This window comes from Achroia grisella, unplaced genomic scaffold (genome assembly GCF_030625045.1).
Source record: "Achroia grisella isolate CSIRO2021 unplaced genomic scaffold, CSIRO_AGI_Agris_v1 utg702, whole genome shotgun sequence".
In the NCBI taxonomy this organism is placed as follows: Eukaryota; Metazoa; Arthropoda; class Insecta; order Lepidoptera; family Pyralidae; genus Achroia; species Achroia grisella.
The window spans coordinates 749,980-773,765 of record NW_026712999.1 but is presented as its reverse complement, the minus strand read 5'-3'; the positions used below and the strand labels follow the sequence as shown (position 1 = coordinate 773,765).

The 23,786-nt window shown below is 36.0% G+C and overlaps 2 protein-coding genes across 3 annotated transcripts in view; one reads left to right on the top strand and one right to left on the bottom strand.

The window, feature by feature from the left end:
* Positions 1–11,227, top strand: part of LOC131850098 (rho guanine nucleotide exchange factor 2) — a 49,664-nt gene extending 38,437 nt beyond the window's left edge. The window contains exons 26-34 of the mRNA XM_059200264.1: positions 259–415; positions 941–1,118; positions 1,239–1,399; positions 4,053–4,160; positions 4,246–4,338; positions 4,712–4,836; positions 5,684–5,782; positions 9,452–9,543; positions 10,265–11,227. Coding sequence (XP_059056247.1) covers positions 259–415; positions 941–1,118; positions 1,239–1,399; positions 4,053–4,160; positions 4,246–4,338; positions 4,712–4,836; positions 5,684–5,782; positions 9,452–9,543; positions 10,265–10,370 — 1,119 coding nt within the window. The 3' untranslated portion in view covers positions 10,371–11,227. The remainder of the gene's footprint in view (positions 1–258; positions 416–940; positions 1,119–1,238; positions 1,400–4,052; positions 4,161–4,245; positions 4,339–4,711; positions 4,837–5,683; positions 5,783–9,451; positions 9,544–10,264) is intronic.
* A 10,262-nt stretch (positions 11,228–21,489) lies between these two features.
* On the bottom strand, positions 21,490–23,570 carry LOC131850088 (uncharacterized). 2 transcript variants are annotated; one of them, XM_059200242.1, is made up of 2 exons: positions 23,359–23,570; positions 21,490–23,274 (listed from the first exon to the last, which is right to left on the bottom strand). In XM_059200242.1, the coding sequence occupies exon 2, from the start codon at positions 23,236–23,238 to the stop codon at positions 21,739–21,741; it is 1,500 nt and encodes a 499-aa protein (XP_059056225.1). In that variant the 5' UTR covers positions 23,239–23,274; positions 23,359–23,570; the 3' UTR covers positions 21,490–21,738. The 2 variants fall into 2 exon arrangements, with proteins under 2 accessions (XP_059056225.1, XP_059056224.1); XM_059200241.1 differs by having other exon boundaries at positions 21,490–23,252.
* Positions 23,571–23,786: the final 216 nt, after the last annotated feature.

Sequence of the window (23,786 nt, the reverse complement as noted above, 5' to 3'; positions counted from 1 at the left end):
ATGTTATGTATATTTGATAAAAAATTGAATTCGCCGTTCAGGAAAATGACATTAAATGTTACTACAATACAATTTAAACGGCTTAAAATCTAGTGATCACACAACACAAGTTTTTCGTAAACTTTAACGTTGCTTTATTCCAATAAGTAGGGGAAAAATATATGTCGGTAATCGAAACGATATGCAAATCGCTGTATATTTGCCGCTAGCCTTCTACGTTATATATATAGAGTAGTGTAAGCGAGCGTGTGCGTGCAGGCGGCGCTGGAGGCGTCGATGCGCGCGTGGGCGGGCGGCGGCGCGCTGGGCCGCAGCACCAGCTCGGCGGGCGAGCGACACTCCGCCGCGTACCACTCGCCCGCGCTGCCGCGCCGCGCCGACACCTTCGCAGGGTTCGACGCCTCGCGCACCCGCGGTGCGTGCCCACACCTACCTCTTTAACACTTCACTCATCCTCTTTAGGTCTTTATCGGCGCAGAAGTGCCGCCCTAATCATATCCTTAACCCGCTATGATAGCCCCCGCGGTACGTGCCCAAATCCTATCCTTAACCCGCTATGATTCTCCTTAGGTGTTTATCAGCACGAAAGTACCGACCTAATCATATATCCTTTACCTCCTATGATTCTCCTTCGATATTTATCAGTACAAAAGTACCGTGGTGCTTACCCGCAAATACCTTAGTGCTGTTCTTCTTAGAGATGCCTATATAATTTCGACACGACCCGGCTTAAAGATATATACTGTAAGCTGTGTCTTTACATCTCTCATGATTAGAGCTATCCTATCTATGACACTAACACCGTGTTGGGAAGTGGGTAAGTAAAAAATATGCATGTTCAAGTGAAAATATATTTTTCACACAAATTATTTTCTTATGTTTGTGCGATCTTGTAATACGTTCGTCAACGTCACATTTATTTCTTTTAATAATATAGCAGGTGTAACTCTCCGCATGTCGACCGACAACCCCACCGAGACAGAAAACGAGCAAGTGAACAACGAGAGCGGGGAGCCCCGCCTTCTAGACCAAGTGGGCGGAGACGCGGCGCTCAAGCTACAACACGCCATGTATACGCTCACCTGCATCGTGTGGCAGCAGCTCACAACTATACACAGGTACTGATTCATATATTATGTAATCCATCATTTTGAATGCTTGAATCTTTGGTAAGTCATAGGATTTCTGAATAGCAGTTAGCTCGAATGTGCATATACAAAAATGTTATTAATCCCCAGCTTGGAGGCCCAGGTATGCGCGTGGCGTATGAGTGGAGGATCAGCAGCTCGTACTCACGACGCACAGCTGGAGGAGCTGCGGCACGCGCAGGCGCGCCTCACGCACGACCGCGCCGCCTGGGAGGCGCAGCGCGCCGCCGACCACGCCGCCATCGCGCTCGGTGCGTACACACTACACACTACACACTACACGGTGCACACTACACACTACACACGCGCAGGCGCGCCTCACGCACGACCGCGCCGCCTGGGAGGCGCAGCGCGCCGCCGACCACGCCGCCATCGCGCTCGGTGCGTACACACTACACACTACACACTACACACGCGCAGGCGCGCCTCACGCACGACCGCGCCGCCTGGGAGGCGCAGCGCGCCGCCGACCACGCCGCCATCGCGCTCGGTGCGTACACACTACACACTACACACTACACGGTGCACACTACACACTACACACGCGCAGGCGCGCCTCACGCACGACCGCGCCGCCTGGGAGGCGCAGCGCGCCGCCGACCACGCCGCCATCGCGCTCGGTGCGTACACACTACACACTACACACTACACACGCGCAGGCGCGCCTCACGCACGACCGCGCCGCCTGGGAGGCGCAGCGCGCCGCCGACCACGCCGCCATCGCGCTCGGTGCGTACACACTACACACTACACACTACACGGTGCACACTACACACTACACACGCGCAGGCGCGCCTCACACACGACCGCGCCGCCTGGGAGGCGCAGCGCGCCGCCGACCACGCCGCCATCGCGCTCGGTGCGTACACACTACACACTACACACTACACGGTGCACACTACACACTACACACGCGCAGGCGCGCCTCACACACGACCGCGCCGCCTGGGAGGCGCAGCGCGCCGCCGACCACGCCGCCATCGCGCCGGTGCGTACACACTACACACTACACACTACACGGTGCACACTACACACTACACACGCGCAGGCGCGCCTCACACACGACCGCGCCGCCTGGGAGGCGCAGCGCGCCGCCGACCACGCCGCCATCGCGCTCGGTGCGTACACACTACACACTACACACTACACGGTGCACACTACACACTACATGGTGCACACTACACACTACACGGTGCACACTACACACGCGCAGGCGCGCCTCACGCACGACCGCGCCGCCTGGGAGGCGCAGCGCGCCGCCGACCACGCCGCCATCGCGCTCGGTGCGTACACACTACACACTACACGGTGCACACTACACACTACACGGTGCACACTACACACTACACACGCGCAGGCGCGCCTCACGCACGACCGCGCCGCCTGGGAGGCGCAGCGCGCCGCCGACCACGCCGCCATCGCGCTCGGTGCGTACACACTACACACTACACACTACACGGTGCACACTACACACTACACGGTGCACACTACACACTACACACGCGCAGGCGCGCCTCACGCACGACCGCGCCGCCTGGGAGGCGCAGCGCGCCGCCGACCACGCCGCCATCGCGCTCGGTGCGTACACACTACACACTACACACTACACGGTGCACACTACACACTACACACGCGCAGGCGCGCCTCACACACGACCGCGCCGCCTGGGAGGCGCAGCGCGCCGCCGACCACGCCGCCATCGCGCTCGGTGCGTACACCCTACACACTACACACTACACGGTGCACACTACACACTACACACGCGCAGGCGCGCCTCACACACGACCGCGCCGCCTGGGAGGCGCAGCGCGCCGCCGACCACGCCGCCATCGCGCTCGTTGCGTACACACTACACACTACACACTACACGGTGCACACTACACACTACACACGCGCAGGCGCGCCTCACGCACGACCGCGCCGCCTGGGAGGCGCAGCGCGCCGCCGACCACGCCGCCATCGCGCTCGGTGCGTACACACTACACACTACACACTACACGGTGCACACTACACACTACACACGCGCAGGCGCGCCTCACACACGACCGCGCCGCCTGGGAGGCGCAGCGCGCCGCCGACCACGCCGCCATCGCGCTCGTTGCGTACACACTACACACTACACACTACACGGTGCACACTACACACTACACGGTGCACACTACACACTACACACGCGCAGGCGCGCCTCACGCACGACCGCGCCGCCTGGGAGGCGCAGCGCGCCGCCGACCACGCCGCCATCGCGCTCGGTGCGTACACACTACACACTACACACTACACGGTGCACACTACACACTACACACGCGCAGGCGCGCCTCACGCACGACCGCGCCGCCTGGGAGGCGCAGCGCGCCGCCGACCACGCCGCCATCGCGCTCGGTGCGTACACACTACACACTACACACTACACGGTGCACACTACACACTACACACGCGCAGGCGCGCCTCACACACGACCGCGCCGCCTGGGAGGCGCAGCGCGCCGCCGACCACGCCGCCATCGCGCTCGTTGCGTACACACTACACACTACACACTACACGGTGCACACTACACACTACACACGCGCAGGCGCGCCTCACGCACGACCGCGCCGCCTGGGAGGCGCAGCGCGCCGCCGACCACGCCGCCATCGCGCTCGGTGCGTACACACTACACACTACACACTACACGGTGCACACTACACACTACACACGCGCAGGCGCGCCTCACGCACGACCGCGCCGCCTGGGAGGCGCAGCGCGCCGCCGACCACGCCGCCATCGCGCTCGGTGCGTACACACTACACACATATATAATCCACATTCTACACATTACACAGTGAATATACGGAGTTGGACGAGCTACGCACAATCCAATATCCACTTAATCAAAATAAATAATGAATATTCTTTATTTACTTGCAGAAAGGCGAGAATTACAGGCCGCACGAGAAGAGTTAGCAGAGCAACAAAAAGATGTGGAACAACAGAGGGAACGGTTGTATCGACGGCTGGAAAGGTTACAGCAACATGGTACGTTATATATATTATGTTGCAGTTTAAAATACAATGTAATTTATGGAGTTCGTGTAATGTAATGAATGTATTATGTTTACAGGTGGATCCCAAGAAGAGTTGTCAACGGTGGGCACCCTATCACCAGACTCTAGCGTTAGCGATACCACGCGACGGAAAGATCCTAAATGGAGAAGTGAGTTTAGTTTAACATTATATAGCTATATAGCTCTTCTCTCGATGAACAAATACATAAGTAGGTTGACTGTACCTACTCTTTAGAGCCTATTTCTCTTTTCTTTAGTCTAATCTGAGGTCCCTAGTCAATTTCCATAGCTACTCATAGAGAACATCTCTTGTAGAATATGTGTAGTATTTAAACTTTTTTTGTTAAGGCAACTTTTAATAATGTAATAATATATATTCAATACATTACTGTACCATTGATCTATTATATTTCTGCGAGTTAAGTCTGTAGTATCCATATAATATGCAGTATATACACGATAGAGTGGCGATATCTAGTATCGAGTGAGGACGTGGTGTAAGTGTTGTTTGTGTGCGGTCAGACCCGCGCGGGTCGACGGGGTCCGAGTCGGGGTCGTGCGCGGGGTCGGCGGGCCCGCTGCCGCCGCCGCAGCTGCTCTCCGCGCACAACGAGACGCGCGCCACAGTGCGCGCGCCCGCCATCTCGGTGAGCCACGCCCGCACACACGCACCCGCACGCACTCACACTCACCCTCACGATACCACACGCACTCACACTCACAATACCGCACGCACCCGCACTCACAATACCACACGCACCCGCACTCACAATACCACACGCACTCACAGTCACATTGCCACACGCACTCACACTCATATTACCACACGCACTCGCACTCACATTACCGCACGCACTCACACGCACAATACCGCACGCAATCGCACTCGCATTACCACACGTACTCTTATTCAAATTCATATTCAAAATATCTTTATTCATGTGGGTCTCATTACAGAGTCTTATGATATGTCAAATCTATCGTGACTGATTCCGAGATGAGAACTGCCAAGAAACTCAGCTCGTATTCTTTTCAAATAAATATTGTATTGTACATGTTTACAATAAAGCAGATTTAAATTTGGAAGAATACTTGCCACGTACTCACGCTCACTCTTGCATTTGAAATGGTAACTCACAATTAGTCACCCTTGCACTTATATTTACACTCATTTCCATACACTCACTCTCGCCCCTCTTATCGATCCCCCGTCCAATTCAAACGGGGATCAAAATTACGACTACCTGGGCTGAGGTTTGAACCCCTAGTGGTGCTGAGACGAAAGTCAGTATAAGTCCTTTCGCAGAACTATAGGAACGACTGCCATCTGCACTCACCTCCTATCGCCCAGAGAAGCTGTAAAAGCCAACGGCAACCAACAGTATTACAATAGTTTAAAAAAAATCTTTTTCTTATACTCAAACTAATCCATACCTTAAATTATGAAAAGCCTAAAAACTTGTATTTGTTTCTCACAGTGATTTTCTGTTTTAGCAAATGGTGAAACAGCAGTTACCATTGAAATTAGCAAGCGGCAAAAGTCAGCAACAGCCGCCACCAGGCTATCACAGGCTACACGAGTCGCCGTGCGAGGTACATGGTTCATTATCAACTTTATTGCTATAATAATAGAGTCTAAACAAACGTAGAGGGGAATGTAGTTGTGTTATAGAAATCATTATTAAACCTTTCATACATTTATATAGAGAACCATTTTATATAGAGAAATAATTAATATATCATATAAGTAATTAACGGTTTTTAAAACCCTTCTTAAATTACAATATTAATAAGATTATATTATAATACCAAATTTGTATATGTATTTTAATCAGTATAATATAATTATACATTTATATTAATATAATTATAAAGGTTAGTCATAAATGGTATATTAAGCCGAATTTTTATTCTATTAAGACACACACAGTACATCAAGAAACGAAGGAGACCACTTACGTTTCCGGCATTACCTAAAACCTTTCTATATGGTACAGAGCAGGTACAGAGACAAATTCATACTACAAGACTATATCGTGTAAGCAATACAGACATACATTTAGTCTGTCACTTTCTAACATATTACATAAACATTTGGTGTTTACAATTTCCAATATTTTAAGATATTTATCGAATTAAGTGTTATTTTGTGTAATTCTATTTCATTACTTAATAATATTATTTTGTCTAATTCCGCTACTATTAGATTGATCACAAACAGTCGTATTGTGGTCGCCGAACAGACTTCCAAACTATATGTTTGGATTGTTCCAAACTATTCATTGCCTGATGATGCCTCGTTTATGAATGATGAGTTTGTAGCCTGTACAAATCTATTAAGTAGTTAGTTTTAAGAGTCTGGCTTTCGATTTGTATACCATTTTTGACTAACTCTTTATAGTAATTGCAAATAATTGATGTTTTTATTTCACTTCAAATATTAATAATGATAATTAATACCTATTCAACATTATATTACACTAAACGATAATTAGAAAATTTTAACAAAAAAGCCGTAATATAAACAGATCAAATGGTTGATTGAATTTTACAGGAGGTCGAGTATCCGAACGTATTTTAATTGGCCAAAATTATTAGTTATATATGTAAGTAACCGGTAGTGACGTGCCAGTTGGTGCCGAGTAGATTGTTCTTCCAAATTTGCTGTTGTGCCTTCGTATTTTGTACTTGTACGCCCACCGCGACTCTCGAAACTATTGTTTATGGTCCTTCGTACAAACCTGTTCTCTTTGCTTTTGTATTTTTATTTTGTTAAATACCAAATTTAATATTTCGATTGTAAAGTAGTGAGTAAACTGTATATTAGAAAGGTTAATATCACTTAACCTAAAAATGAACATCACCGCTTTGTCAATTCTTACCGCGCAACAAAATATTATTAATAAAAAAAAAAGAAATTCAAATCATTGTTGTAGATCATATGTCGAATAAAGTTGTTATAAAATGACAACTTTAAAGTATCTCTATGACCCACTAAGAGGATACAATAAGTCAATCAGAATTGGTAGACAAGTATGTATGTCACTAATTTACGTTAAATAAATACATAATATACCTAAAGATTATATTTTTCATTTAAAAAGTCATTTAAAGCGGTCAAATCACATATGTTTTTAGATAATTTGTAAACATAGAGAAAAAGAAAAATAAATATCTATTTCAAAAATGGTATTCAAAGCACAAGCATCTTTAGTAATATACCTTCATGTTTCTAACCCCAGAGGGCATAGTTAGAGGTGTTGTCAAAAGTAGAAGTTAAACGGAATTCTTGACATTTCCACAATCTTTTGAATATTGTATTACGTTGAATATACGTTTGTTTGTAATACTTTATTGCACAGAAAAATACTTAATTTGTACAACAATCTTAAGAAACAAATTGAACAATTTTAAGAGATTTCTTCCAGTCATCCTCACTGAATGAATTGTGAAGTGATGGAAACAGAAGCTTATACATAAATAACAATAACAACAACAAAATAAACACAATACATATAATTATAATATAATAAGAACTTTAAGAATTATAATATAATAAATAATTATTTTATTTCCATTTATTTGTTCATATGAATATGAATTATTAATTAATATGAATATGTAAATAAAAATAAAAAAAAAATCTAAATTATTATTAAGTACTTCAAATAAACTTGAAAAATGCCGATTTTACTGCACATTACGATGGCTTAATTTGGTTTGACATTGATATTTTTATTACCGGAGAGTCAGAAAACTTATTTGAGACCAGAACTTAAGTCGTGGTAATAGACTATAAAGCCACAATGCTCTACAACTAGAGCTGAATATACTTAACAATTTCCGATTCGACTTGTAACTAAATCTGGTTATTAACTGAAAAGTTACGTTACTGATATACTGAGAAACAGACATTTCTCTATAGGACTATAAATAGCTTTATTATTTACATATAAGAGCCTACAAGTAGAAATTGTACTGTGACAACCATTTTATCTGTTCCGCTGTTGATGTTAGAGAGCATGTATTTTTGTTTATTATTAAGTTTATTAACAATTCTTATATTAATGCTTACACATCTTGTAGACATTAATATTCATGCACATTCGATTAGAAACAAAGATACCGTATAATTAGTACGAAAAACAAAAAGTTTAAGTCGAAAAACTATGAACATATTTTCAGATGGAAAAGAAACCAAACAGATATACAGTGTAAGTAGAGGGATATAGGTACTGAAGAAGGTTTTGACTCGGGGTACAAAAATTTACTTTGTTTAATTTTTTTTTCTAGAATAGGTAGTGTTTGATAGTTCTCTCATTGAGGAAGTAATATTAATGTAGTAGTATTAAACAACAGACCCAACAAGTAATATCGTTTTATATGTATCCGTATCCACTAATGGTTAAATTTATGAAATTTTATAAATAACTACCAGTGCCCGCGGTTACACCCGCTTGAAAGTTACGGCCTATGTGTTATTCTGATGTATAAGCTATATATTTGTAAAGTTTCCTTAAAATCCGTTCCAGTAGTTTTTGCGTGAATGTGTAATAAACATCCATCCATCCGTCCACATTCGCAAACTTTCACGTTTATAATTTACTCGATAACATCATACACAACATAATTTTTGATGTTATGAGTACAGGACAATTCACACAGCGCATTCTAACCCCAACCTAAGCAGAGCTTGTGTTATTCGTACTAAACAACTGGTATACTTAAATACATTTTATTTATAAAAACATACATAATATACATAGGAAACACCCAAGGCAATATAAACAATCATACTCTGTACGTGGAATCGAACCGACGATCATCGGAAGTAAGGCGGCGTGCTAAACTGCTAGACCACCGACACGACCGATCAATAATAATAAAATTACTTCCATATTTCAAACGGTCATTACATATAAAAGTATTCTTTTAAAATCACGAAGGTTTTATTCCCATTTGACAAAGTACATTTTTATCGACGGGTTATATAAAAAGTCTCACTGTTATTTGTATAAACTGGCGTTCTTTGTCTTTGGCCTACTATTTTAATTAATCGTATATGTATTTGTGATGGAAGGGTTAAGTTTGTTAATAGTTATATATAAAATTTTATGAAGCAAGTATGTATTTACCTTAATAAGGGTACTAAAGACTCCCAAAAAAACAATATTGAATAGTATGAATTTATATTGACTTATATTTAAATTAATATGTTAATTTTTAGAGTAATTAACCCGTCGTGTATTTCTAATTTTCCAGACAAACCAAGGCTTAGTGATACAGCACACACGTACAGGGAGCTCGCCCGCACCACTGCCCTCCCAACAGCAAATCAATAATAAAGCTACCAGGTAATAGAAATAGAAAATATTTATCTTTATTCAAATAAACTTAATATAAGCACTTTTGAATAGTCACATTTTTTTTATTCTACCACTCATTCGGAACGCAGACTCATCACAAGACGATTGAGAAAGAAACCTATGTTGTCTGTTGCTCTTTAATAAATACATCATCACTATACTACCGTAAAATGTAAAAATTAGTTATCAGTAATCGTACTTACAGTCGCACTCAGAGACGTTTAATTATTAGAAAAAAATATTCGGGTAACACAATTTTTTCTTAAGACGTAAGTTTTCAGGCTATTTAGAATTGGACTTCTTCCATTACTATGTTAGGAGTTGGAATTTAAAGTATAAAAAGATGATTATATTTTATTGTAATAAAAATAACTACTTTATTTTTATATTTAAAAACGTGCAGAATAGTGTATATGAATATTTTTAGCTATAATTAGAGAAAATTCGGAATATTTAATATACTACTATATACTCGTATATCAGCCATAAGCCATGATATCTAAGCTCAGCATAGGTGTTCCTACCATAATTATATACTTGTTATAAAAAAGTAAATGATCGCTGTCTATATGTTGAAGTTATATGAGAAAATTATTATTGGGGCCCTAATCGAATATTCTTTAATATAGATTAGATTATAATAAATTGAGAAAATATAAAACCTTTTGTATATTAAAAATATTAATAAATACGTTATTGTTGTGCTCAGAACGAACACATATCCAAAGTTACCGGATAAGTTCCGGGTGCGGTCGCCCGAGCCGAGCGCAGCCCCCGCGCCTGCTGCGGCGGAGGAGGAGGTGATCTACTTCTGACGGTCGCCGCCCGCCGCCAAGCATGCGCGCTCCTGAGACTGCCGCCTCTCCTAAACGCACGCGTGCGGTTGCGCACGCACGCGTACGCATGCGTTCGGAAAGACACTTTGCGGCTTCGCGGACCAGTGCACCGGTATACGCAATAGTTTATTTTCTAATTATTAAGCTCTTAAACACCGACCTATACCGTAGTTACGTTGATATTCTATGTTGTGTATAACTAGAATACTGGAGTCAGATTTTATTAGTCAAGTGGCAAACGATAAATGAAAGAATGACACAGCAAAGTTGTCGTCTCGTTCTATTTTGCACTCTATTATCTATAAGGGTTGCCATTTAAAATGTTGAAAATATTACTATTTTGTTAGTATTATCAAGAATGGCTTCTAGTTAGTTGATGTCTAAACTTAAAATCCTATTAGTAAAAGACATAAATGCATTTAAACCACGAATAGTTTAGTATTCGTAATATAGCAATCATTCAACATAGGTCAATAGATTTTAATGGGCGTTTAAAACTGAACCTTACTATAATATTAAGTATATTACAGATCTTCACATTCAGCATAGAAAATATGAATGGACTTCAAATATATGAACAAAAAAACCAGATTCAGTGTACTTTCTGTGTTATGACTGATGGGATGCCCAATCATTCCATCTCTTTCTCACGTTAGAATAGAAATATTTAGAGTTAGAATCGTTTGCTACCAGACTGATTAAAAATGGCAGTGATTGTACATTTCATAACAAATATATTATTCCTTGTAAGCTTTAATTGAATATTCAGTTAACAAGTTATATTGCAGTATGAATAGATTCATTCGCAACTCTGACACATTATTATTATTTTAAATTATAATTTCTAATAGGTGACGTCTATAACATGTTTATATATATATGTATATATGTTGCCCTGATTAAAAATACATTTAATAAATCTATTTTGTTACTTCAAATTAATAATTGAGTGCCAAAGAAACACTAACAATAGTTGACGTTGATAAAATCTTTGTGTTTTTAATATATTTTCAAATTTTTAAAATATATAATTTATGTAGAAAGCGATGAAACACTTGAATATGTATTGAATGTTTATTTATTTATAAAATAATAGAAAGACGTCACCTGCGTATCTTCAGGAAAGCCATACATGTGATTTATTCATATTTATCAAATTGCAACAGTTTTTATCTCCCTTAGTCATAAAAAGTAAGTCTTCCATAACTATTAGTGTTTTGTCTCTTTCTAATTTAAAAAAAGATACGAGACATTAATATTTTTACGACTAAGGGGGAAATCTATATCAGCTTTATGTGATGGTATAATTTTTAATTTGAGTCACTAATTTTATATTTGTAGTGTCACCAATTAGAGATATACCAATGATATGATAGTTATGATACACACTTTTGGACTATTTTTTTATTTGTTTGTTTGTTTGCTACTCTTTCACTCGTTAACTATTTATTATAAATTTTGATATACATAGGATTTGGGGTTGGGTTTGTATCCTGGTCAATTATGGTCTTGGAAAATCGCTGGAAGAGGCTAATATTTATTTAAAAAAAAATATATAAAATCAGCTGTGCATTCCAAGTATTAAATCGGTGACTTGAATCAATAAATTGTACGTTTAGAAAATATTTTATTAACAAATACGTTGATTTAAATCATACCATAACCACTTGTACGAAAGTCTAAAGTTGAATGTATTATAATTAATAATAGGGATTGTCAACATAACTGCCAGTCTAAGTATTCATGTATATGTTTGAAATAAGTTTATTTGGGTTCAAATATTAGTATTAAGTTTAATTTACTTTACTTTATTTGAGTATCAGTACTATTATTGTAAGAAGGACTTAATACTCTTGATTAATTATTCATACTTTATTAGGAATAGAACCAGATTGTTTAACTTGGAATATATAGTCAAGAAAGTTCTTATTAGGCATAAGCTGCTGTACGGGAAGAAACTAATCGTGAATGAATGTTAACGTATCCGGTTCTATTTACAATAATACATTCATATCATATAGGTCATTATTTTTATATAATACGTTTCTTGAACTTGTATTCTAGCTAATATATATAGAAAAAGGTTTTAGTTTTTTCTATTATTTTTATATAAACTCTTTGTGTACTTAAAAGGATGTAAATATGATTAAAACTCTGCATTGAAGATATTATTTTCGGACTTTATATGGCAACACATGGTTCAGTCATGCCAACATAAAATAATATTTCTAAGAATAAAATCCAATATTGCGGGGTTCTTATTTTACTGGTCGGGCTTTAAACTTAATATTTTTCAATCGTGTACTTAATTGGGACCATTAGAAATGCATAATTATTTTTAAAATTAGAATACTAAATTATTTTACGTCTAGTACAAATCTATACATTTCACATAATTTACACGTGAAGATTTTAAGACATTCCAGTCATACGAAAATGATCTCTACGACTCATATATTTATAGTTCTTTTTTATTTTATTGTGAGAAGTATTTTGATAACATGAGGCAGCTAAATTTATTCTTTATAAACTAAGTCGAAAATCTATGTCATATATTTAAAATAATATTTAACATTTTTTTTATCGTTTAATAAACTTATACAACTGGTTTTATAATGAATGGTTTGTGTTCGGTGCCTATTGACTTTATGGTTGGAATTATTATTCTCTGATGTATGTATATACTTCCAACCTGTATCCATTACTCTGTGCAGTGTGTATATATTGTATAGTATAAAATTTGAGAACAATTTCAGTTTAAAATATTGCGGGCGAGCTACGTAATGTTAAATGTATGTAAATTATTTGAATAAGTATTGTCGCTATGGGGCGATGTAGACATAGTTGGTTAGAGTAGGTTATTGGTAACACTTGTTGATAGTCTGTCTCTTTTCAACACCACATACATGTAGCTGACTGTGTCCGTTACTCATAAAAATAAATATCTAATAAACGTTAGCTATTGAATTGTTTTGTCCTGTGAATTGAATATTGTTCAAAATTTTTTTGTATGTATTATGATGAAATGTGGTTATTCAGAGACTAACTGCGATAATTTTTATGAGGAACTACGTAAATAATGAAAGTGACAAAATACTGCAATAGTTAAAAATGTTTTATAGGTATTCGTTTTTATAAATAAGGCGAAGTATGTTTTGGTGGTACTTGTGACATTTTCACATACAAAAGTTATATTATACACGTTTCATATGTATAAAACATGATAAATAAACACAAAATGTTTTAAAAGTATTATATACTTGTATAATTCTAAAAGTTTACTCGTGGAAATGAAAAGTACGCCCACTACACTCTAAGGCATCATAATAAATTAAGATAGACCTTCACAGATAGAATTTGCCATCGAAACAAATTCTTAATAATTGACTACGATGCTTTTTATATATTTCAAAATCAAGGTAAAAATCATATAAGTCTAGTTGAATCAGACACACGTAAAATTGTTTTATATCTATGCATACCGCTGTTTCTGTTGTGAAGAACTGAACTGATGCATTTCTTTTGTTATTTTTTTAATTAGTCTACTGCAATTGCAAAATCCAGTAGACTTACATGATATAAAACTAATTGAGCTATATTGCGCGTAAGGAATTATTTTTGTTAAATTTATTAGAGACTACTAGTACACAAATGAACCGTACATTTGTGTCTCGAACTTATTGAAATTTAATAAAATGAGCTGTTTTAAATTAATCTATTGTTACTGTTGTGATTCCGCCAACATTTATCACAAGACAATGTTTAAATAAAAATCACAGAACAGATTTGTACCACTTGGTACTAATTCAATACTTTTACGAAAGAACTAATATAAAATATGCCAACAATTTTAAATATTAATATATGTATATTTTTTTAAATACATAAGTCTTATTATAAAGATGGATATAGTAATAGATATACACTCAACTTTAAAAACGCCTACTTAATGCCTCAATAAACATATAAATATAGCACACGATTTAAAATGTTACAACACATTGATATCTTCTCTATTTTAATATTCTAATACTGTTAATGAAATATAAGAAATATCACAGTTTTTAACTTTACACTGCCTTTTAATTCAATGCAGTAAAATTTCATCTGCAGTGTTGCAATTTATCATCTTAAAAAAATACTGATGTGACAAAATTACTCATTGTAGTTATGTTACAACATAAAAAAAATACGTATATAATCTGAGGAATTTGTAAAAAAGGCCTTTCCTATACGTTTATTAAATGGTTTATATAAGTGAATTGCTGCTCCTCAGTATTGGAATGCATATGGCAACATTATTTTCAATAGTGATGTTTCGATCTGTCATTTTTCTGCATCGATTTAAAATCTAAATATAGATTTGCTATTGAATATCGATTATAAATTCGATATCCGATCATTGTTAGTCGTATATCGATTATAGTGAACTGTTATTGATGTAAATATGTTGAAATGTTTATTAAATATGATAGAAAATGTTATATTGGCTATTATCCAGTAATTATGTAATAATTGAAAACTCCCAACTGATAATTGTATGTTTATTTATAATTATTATTATGTTAAATGAAACTTGATATAGTATTATGTTACTTTATATTGTATAAAAGTAATATATATCAAGCTTTATGTACATATAATAAAAATGCATTTTAACATACAATTGTTGGTTTAAAGCCGAATGCACTCACAAGTCGAATTATGACGATGTATTTCCTTATATGATGAAAAAATGCTGCAATGTAATTGACTAAGTCTGTGTTTTCGGCTATATCCATTTATTCTAGGCTTGTGTGCAGGAATTATATGCAAAATGACAATTTATCTTGACATTATTATAAAAATATGTTATGGAAAAAAGTATACACAAAAAAACTTAATATTCATAAGCGACTAAAATGTCTATGATAAATGATTATCGATTAATAAAATACATATTCTAAAATATTGTATATAGTAAATTTTTTAGATTTAAAATGTTCCTTCTAAATTTATATCAAGATGTTTGATTGTTTCCTTATTATCTAATATTTAATATTAAAAGGAATGTTTAAATTTAAAAAGTTGACGCAAAACAATATTATAGATATTTTTTGAACAAACAAAGGATAATTGTCGTGTAAAATATGCTATAGGCAATATTTGCATAAAAGTTCTGCACGCGACAGTTGTTTAGCTCATTAGCATACTGTTGTTACAAAAAAAACTTATAAGACTATGTAACTATTTTTCGTGCATTTACTGTAATCCTTTATACTATTTAGTCTTTAGAAAAGGTGATATTTTATCTATTCTCTCGTTTAGGCTACTGACCTTTTCATACTGTGGACTGTAAATATGTTGACGTTGATGTTTGAAAATATTGACTATAAGCATTACTCTAATGAGAATTAGACATAAATAATCAAATTTTATTATATAAACAAATTATGTGTCTCGCAATAAAAAAGAATCGTAAATTATTTGAATAATAAAATTAAAATTATATTATCATTGCAATCTTTGTATTAGATGAATTGCAGTTGTAGAATATCGGCTATGTTTATAATGGCCGTCGGACGGTCTTCAGATTATCATGACAATAAATAAATATTATTATATTTTCTCTTAATGTTTGCGACCTGTCACCGAAATCAATATATAGACGATGTATCTTCAAAGTAATAAATTAATACGGAGTTCTTATTAGGTCATTGGGCGATGGATAAATGTAACTTTTATATGTAAAGAGATACCAAAGTATCTGAATTCCCATCTACGTGGCATATATATTACGATAATTAAGGAATTTCATGTATTGTTAGCATTAAACAAATTAAAGACAGAATTGGAGTCGTATCGTATCAAGACTTCAAGAGTATGAAGGAAGATCGTAGAAAGTGGCAAGAGCTCCACCGACAAAGGCGTTGCTCTTAATTTATGAATGAATGTTAGCATTAAATTATTAAAAAAATATATCATACAAAATCAGTACGTGTTTATTTACTAAATAATAAACTGTTTTTGAACCAATAATAACATCTACCAAAGCATTTTGTGACTGAAGCAGCAACAGCTGTGTTTAAAGGCACTTTTGTTTACACGAAATAAAAATTATATTAATCAGGAATATTGTTTGTATGAATAAATTTGAGACACGAAATTCCATTGTTATCATAATTATGTATGTATTATAGTATATTCTGTACAAGGGAATGCTGCCTGCATTCCCTTTGGTATCACTTTATATATTATGGTAACAAATAAAACTGAAAATAAAAACCAAAAATGAATTTACAATCGCTTCCTGTCCGAATCTAGGCAAACTATAGCTAGAATTGATGCATTTAAATTATTGTTCCTTGTTAAATAGTTTAGTGAAGTTTGCCTATACATTGGAAGATTTTTGGTATTGTAGATCTAAGCACGCATTTAATACAGCCCTACTGGACATCCCACAATATGCAACAATTGAAAACAAACTAGGATATGTAATGGAAACTAAAGATTGTTTAGGCCAGGAGAATAAATGTATTCGTTTTAGAAAAATAACTAAGATAACGTAAAAGGAAAGTACAATGCGATAAAAATAACAATAAGGATGTCAATAACAACGACTTGTTAATTGGAAAGTACGGAAAAAATACATATTTTTCTATATAATAACATACTGATCTCATTCTCGGAGTCAGAATTATTATCAACCGACTGGTTTTTCTATATTCTTTGTTTGTGCTAGCACTTCCCAACCAAGAAGGCTATACAGAGAGTCAAGATACTGTCATACGTTTGTTATTTATAAATATCCTGTGATATTTGATTTATTTACGTCAGTTTTTTAACGTAAATAAATTAAACATCATCATTAATTCAAAAGTTTTCAATAAGTGACTGACAGTCACTTATTGAAAACTTTTCAAGCCCGCAAAATTTTGCTGGCTTAATATGTATGTCTCGGAGAGGCTTAACAAATGAAAGGTTGAGAAACCCTTATTTATTTATTAGGTTACAATAAATTATTATAATATATTATATTAATATTTAAAACACAATTCTAAAAAACTACAAGTCCTATTGTTCTTTTTATCGTATTGTTATAAAAAGAAATGTGGGAACTGTGTGATAAGTTGTGATATGGCAAGAATAAAAATATTTATCTTAAAAACAATACCTGACAGTAAATTCGGCATCTATGTTAGAACTAGGTGTAGTTGTGTATAGTTACATTTGTGTAGGGAATGCAGAAATTATTCAAAACAAAACTTGTTTCCGTATAATGCAGTTGCTATAACAATTCTCAATTCTAACAGATAAAGATCGAGGGGTAAATCTTTATTAAACAAATTCAAATAGGAGCAGATTCTTAAATCTACTAATTTTACGTTACCTCAAGAATTTTTCTACATAAACATCTGACTACTAGCTCTTCAGTTATTTTTATGAATGCGTATTTATATGTTTACTTTTCGGTTTATAAATTAACTATAAAATTAATGAACTATATGTATAAACTATTTGAGAATTACACTTATGTCTACCGTTGTCGTCACGGGATTGTGTGATGGCTTTAGTGCTGTTCATGTATATAGGTTGCCACTTACTATCAGATGGGCTGTCAAGCTTGTTTGCCATTACCGTTGCATATAAAAATAGCTATTATATACATTGTTAGGTATTCAACCAGTGGGTAGGTTGTGCAGATGGGCTCAATCTTGTTATGTCGTTTTGGCGGTCTTCTGCGGTTAAGAACTCCTTACATCCGTGCCTTCTAAAATAATTAGTTCTGTTTTAAAATTACATATTTGCATACTATCTAAGTGTACACTGTAATAATCCATCGCGCTAACTTCACGCGTATTCAGTATTTTGGTCACGGATAAAATTTAAATTAAACTTTAGTGAGATGTTGGTACATAAACATTGTAGTTTTAACGTAAGTTTGTTTGTGGCAATATATAAATGTTATGCGAGTAAGCTTTAATCTCTATTTATACATATTTTATTGTTTAATATACTGTCCTAATTCATGGATTCCTTCCATTTTTATTTTGTATTATTTGTGGCAACGACAATACAATTGTGTATTGCTCAACATTATGCTCATTTTATTCTTGATATCTAGTGTTTTAATTGATATTATAAAATTTATTGTATAAATGATTTCGATTGATTTGTCTTCAATACACATGTTTATTATGATTTTGTTTGAAGAATTGATCTGTGACGTTAACAGGCGAATGCCTGTTGTATTTAGTATAGCTGAATGAAATAAACATTTACTTAGTATCATTGACTGTTTTATTACTACTTTAAATTAACAACCTATTTAGATATGTAAACTTTATTAATGTTAGTAAATGATAATTATGTTTTTATAGAAAAAAAATACATTTATAGTACTAATAATAACTTCTGATTGTACAGAGAATACAGCCAATAATTACGTAGCGGTTTCTATGTTGATTATCGCATGCCGTCTACTTATGTTTTTGCGTGTTTTTAAGAGCAACACGTAAGTTTCTTGCTCATTATTTTTCATCGTCTACGTTCCGAATGAGTAGATTCAAAAGTGCTTATATTAAGTTTATTTTAATAAAGAGAATTTCTATTCTATTCAATTATGCACAGCGTAATCCGTGGAGGATAGGTAAAGTGAGATGTAGGTGGCTGGAGGTAAAACAATCAATATGAGTTTGAAATAAGTAATTGTATTATATCCGAAGTTATAGTGAATATAATTTTCATACGTATAGAAAAGAATGTTAGTTAGTTAGATTTTAATTTATTTAGGTAATCAACTAATAGATAATAATCAATGCAATCAGATATTATTAGCAACTGTAAATTAAAGCTATTTCTACAGATATAGGTATGTATAGGGACTTACAAAAAAGACAAATATGGATAAAATTGCTTTATTGAGCCATGTGTAAGTAATGCATATGAAGTGTAAATTGAATAATTGGATATAGGAGTTTCCTAACATAAAACTAGCTATGAATAAATATAATTAGAGGCTGAAATATTTCAGTCACCGATACAAATAATCATACTATGAATACAAATGTTTGTACCGCACGATCAAAACCGCGACCATCGGAAGAACAGTGGTGTGCTAAATCATCGATGCTGGCCGAACAATATTACTATCAATGATTTGCTTTGATCTTTAAACCGTGCGGTTTGTAACCGTGTGTATGCGGGGCGCCATTCCATTGCATCGAATTAGCGCTTTTTGATTCCCTGATTATGTCAAATGAGTCGGGAAACCTGACGACAAATCTAATGTGTAGGGCCGGCATTAGTTACAAATCTAATGACTTAAAATGTCTTCATTGTAAAATTTTATGATTATAATATAATTATTAGTACCTAAGTGACACAATGTCCTTAGAATACTAGACCTAATTAATCTACAACATTATTCTCCTCAACAAGAAAAATATTGCACAAATTACGTTGCACTGGTATATTCATAACAAATTACCATACCGCAACCACACGCGTCGTCACAAATTCAAGGGACTGGAGAATTTCACTTGGTGTCTGGTAATTGCAAGCGCTTGTTATATTTTTAAATACAAAAGAATTATTTGTATTTCAATCATACTCATGATTACAAATGTTTGTACTGTACGAGGAATCGAAGTCACGAACCAGGGAAGTAAGGCTGTGTGCTAAACCGCTAGACCAACGAGGCCGTCAAAAATTACAAATTTAAATACTAACCAGGCCTAGTAGTGTAGCGACAGATACCAAACGTGTGGTTGCGCGTTTAACATAAGAGAGTATACAACCAAAGTCCTGTTTGTTAGTATCAATTCTTAAGAATATATTCACTATATATAAGGTATGCTTAGGTACTTAGAATCTATACTAGATTCCTTATTATAGGTATATTAAATTATCGGCTATAACATGATAAGACCGGCCAACAATTCAGCTTATGTGATACATATAAATAAGCAGTCTTATTATATTTGTCGAATAACAATCAAGTAGGTAATTATAGTTTCTATATAATCACTTAATCTAGTCACCATTTCAAATACAAGGCACAACTTTCCAATAAAAACAAAAGCGTCTAAGGCTGACGATATACAGTCGCTCAATGGTATCCGAAGAGGGCGGGGCTAGCAACTATATGCGCCAATCGAATTCCATGAACGCTAGTTGCGGTTTGATAACCTGACGATTGATCAACTGTATATCAGCGGCCCATATCAATAATAAATTAAAAGACAAATTGGGAATACACCTCCTCGATTTCTATTAAGGTTAGGTTTTCTGTCTGCATTGAATGAATAAAACATAAATAACGAAACGGAATTCAATTAAAAATAAATGTTTAAATACATAAGTCTGTTTAAGAAAGCAATTGATTCTGCAATGAAGTAAAAAAAAGAATTATTTTTTTGAAAGGTCCTTAAATACTAAAAATATAAATAACAAACAACCCTTGATACATCAATATCACATAGTGCCATCTAGTCCCAAAACAAAGTAGATTTTGTACTATGGATATCAGGCAACTTTTAAACATATACCTTTTTTTCTAAATTAATAATTGTATGTATACAATATCACTCCAAGAGGTACCAACAGACAATATTCTAAATAAAAAAGTTTGTGCAGGAATAGAACCCGTGACCATCAGTACATAACCCGTTACGAGGCTACACAGTCAAAGTTGTAAAAAAACCAATCGAGATTGCAGTCAAATACCAATTAGGCCAATACTGTTTACCCTCACCTTCTACAAAACATATCCACATACATTTTTTTTATTTATTCCACATATTCTCTAAACTTCTCTATCTTGTCTAGAACATCTTTGAAATGCCAAAGTGTGTGCAATTCTCACAGTGCTGGTGTCACCTATTTTATGTAGCAAACTAACATAAAGTGGGTGACACCAGCACTGAGAATTGTTAGTAACTATTTTTTGTATTTTATTTTATAGTTAACAAAATTTGATGATGATCAAATCTCATCCAGTGGCATTGGGGTTATCACATTAGGCAGTGTTTCTATTTTTCATATGTTTTATTACAATTAGCTTTATCTGCTGTATACATATGTTCTTACAATAAAATTAATTTTGCAGATATACTTAGTTATGTTGGATTGTTTCTGAATTCTTTAAAAAAATTACTTGTCTGTAAAAAATTTAATACTGACTAGCACCCAAATGAAACATCATCCATACCCTAAATATTACATCTAAAATAGTTGTTTGGCTTTAACACTTCAGAATTGTGTCATAGTATATCTCCAGTTCATATCATACTTTTCTAAAAACATTAGGACCAATTAATATACATTTATATGCATATAATTTGGTAGCACCTTATACAATACAAGTTTACAACATATCTCTTAAATTATCATTAGAAGACTTTTCCCATATCTGTCCTGATGTATACAACCTATATACCTTATTGCTTACTAAGCTCTGACCAAACTTCAACATTGCACCTTCAAACTTATGTTGAAATACCTGCATCTGTGTTTCATTGTATCCAGCACCATTGGGAAGGTAGGTCTTTGGATCCCTACATTCTGTGTACTTATGAACTCCTAGTATATCTAATGGCACAATTTTACTACTAGCATTTAGGTCAAAAATATCATCATAAGAAGTCATTGAGTCCAAATTTCGAATATATACAGCCTTTAGGTTTTGAGGTAACATGTAGTAATGAGTTTTCTTCATAATGGTTGGATATCCTATCTCAGCAGTATCATCATCTTCTTGATTCAAACAGAACAACAGAGGTTTGACTTCAATTGTCCGTGTTTTCCTTGTTGGATCAAAATCATCAAGAATAGCTTTAACATTAGTATGAACACGGGGCACCAAAAATTCATCCCAAGACATTACCATAGCATGACTAGCTTTATTTGATTCATCTTTATCAAAACGAAAGTGTCTAAACAGACAGTCCAACTCTATTGCATTACGCACAATCTCATATGACTTTGCAAACACAAATGGATAGTTCAGTGGAAAGAATTGTATGCTCCATTGAGTGATATCTGCTGGTAACAAATTTAATCTTCTAATAATATCTTCAGATATCATGCTATCATAAATAGTAAATTCATTTACTCCCATCATGTGATGAAATACAAGGAACTCTATAAAAGAATCACGGGACACTATTGGCACCTCATTAGGTATTACACAAATAGCTGGCTCAATGTTATTGACAAATCGGATACTGTTCCTTTCTCGCGGCTTGCGCTTGGTATTGATTTCAATAATTCTATTAATTGGTGCATGAATTGGATTTATATTATAATTGTTCATATAAAAACTTACGCCTTTAGGCTTACCTAAGTTTTTATTAAGAGAACAATGGAATATATAAAGCTGATATGTGTTGATTGGCTCCGAAATGACTTTGAAAGTGAATCTTCCTGCTTTGGGTTTGGACACATTCTCCAGCCAAATATTGCATCTAAAATTTGGTTGTACATTCACTTTGCCAATAACAATCGTATCTATGTAATGTGCATGAGTTTGTGTTAGTTTCTCATATTTCTGGTATGATCTCAGAAAGGAGGAGTATGAATAGAAGCTATCATCTATTTCTTGGAATAACGGTGGGGTTTCTCGCACTTCCATAGAAGAGTTGCGCAGTATTTCTGACAGCATGGTAGCATTGAAACCCGGCCCGCAAAACTCGATCTCGGAAAGGCCGGGTTTACCGAAAAAGTTTAGGACCTCAAGTACATACCGCAATCTGTAGTATTCGTGCCGGTAGATGAGGAGCGTCACGATACTCACAAAACAAACAATAATAAGAATCAGCTGGTAATATTTCCTCATAGTTAGGCCTGACTTGGAAGCGGTCTTCATTTATTTGCCGGCAACTATAACAAAGTGTTTAAATGCCTTTTTTATATATTATTTTATTATCAAACACAATAAAATGATAATGGAGTATTTAGCAAACGAAACAGAGCATGGAAAACTTACTCAATCAAAACTGTTCCATCTTTATTGTATGACATGTAATGGGGTTCATAGTGGTTTCAATTGTGACTAATTAAGTACAGTGTATTAAAAAGGATCTATACAATAGTGTTTGTCAATATAATCACAATCACCCAATCACGATTTCTACATGAAATAGTAATAATAAATTAATTTAATTATTTTTAATTCGTAAATAATTGTAATACATCAGATTTTATCACAATATTGTTATTTGACAAATGAAAGTTGTTATCACAGTTCAGAAAGATTCCAATTGACTGCTGGACTGACTGCCACCCTTATATTGGATTTGACATTCTACTTAAACTTAAATTTAATTTATATGAAATAGATTTTTTTAAACGGCACTATCACTATTACAATTATGTTAGAAATAGTTTAAAAACTTTCAAAACACGTTTTACTTT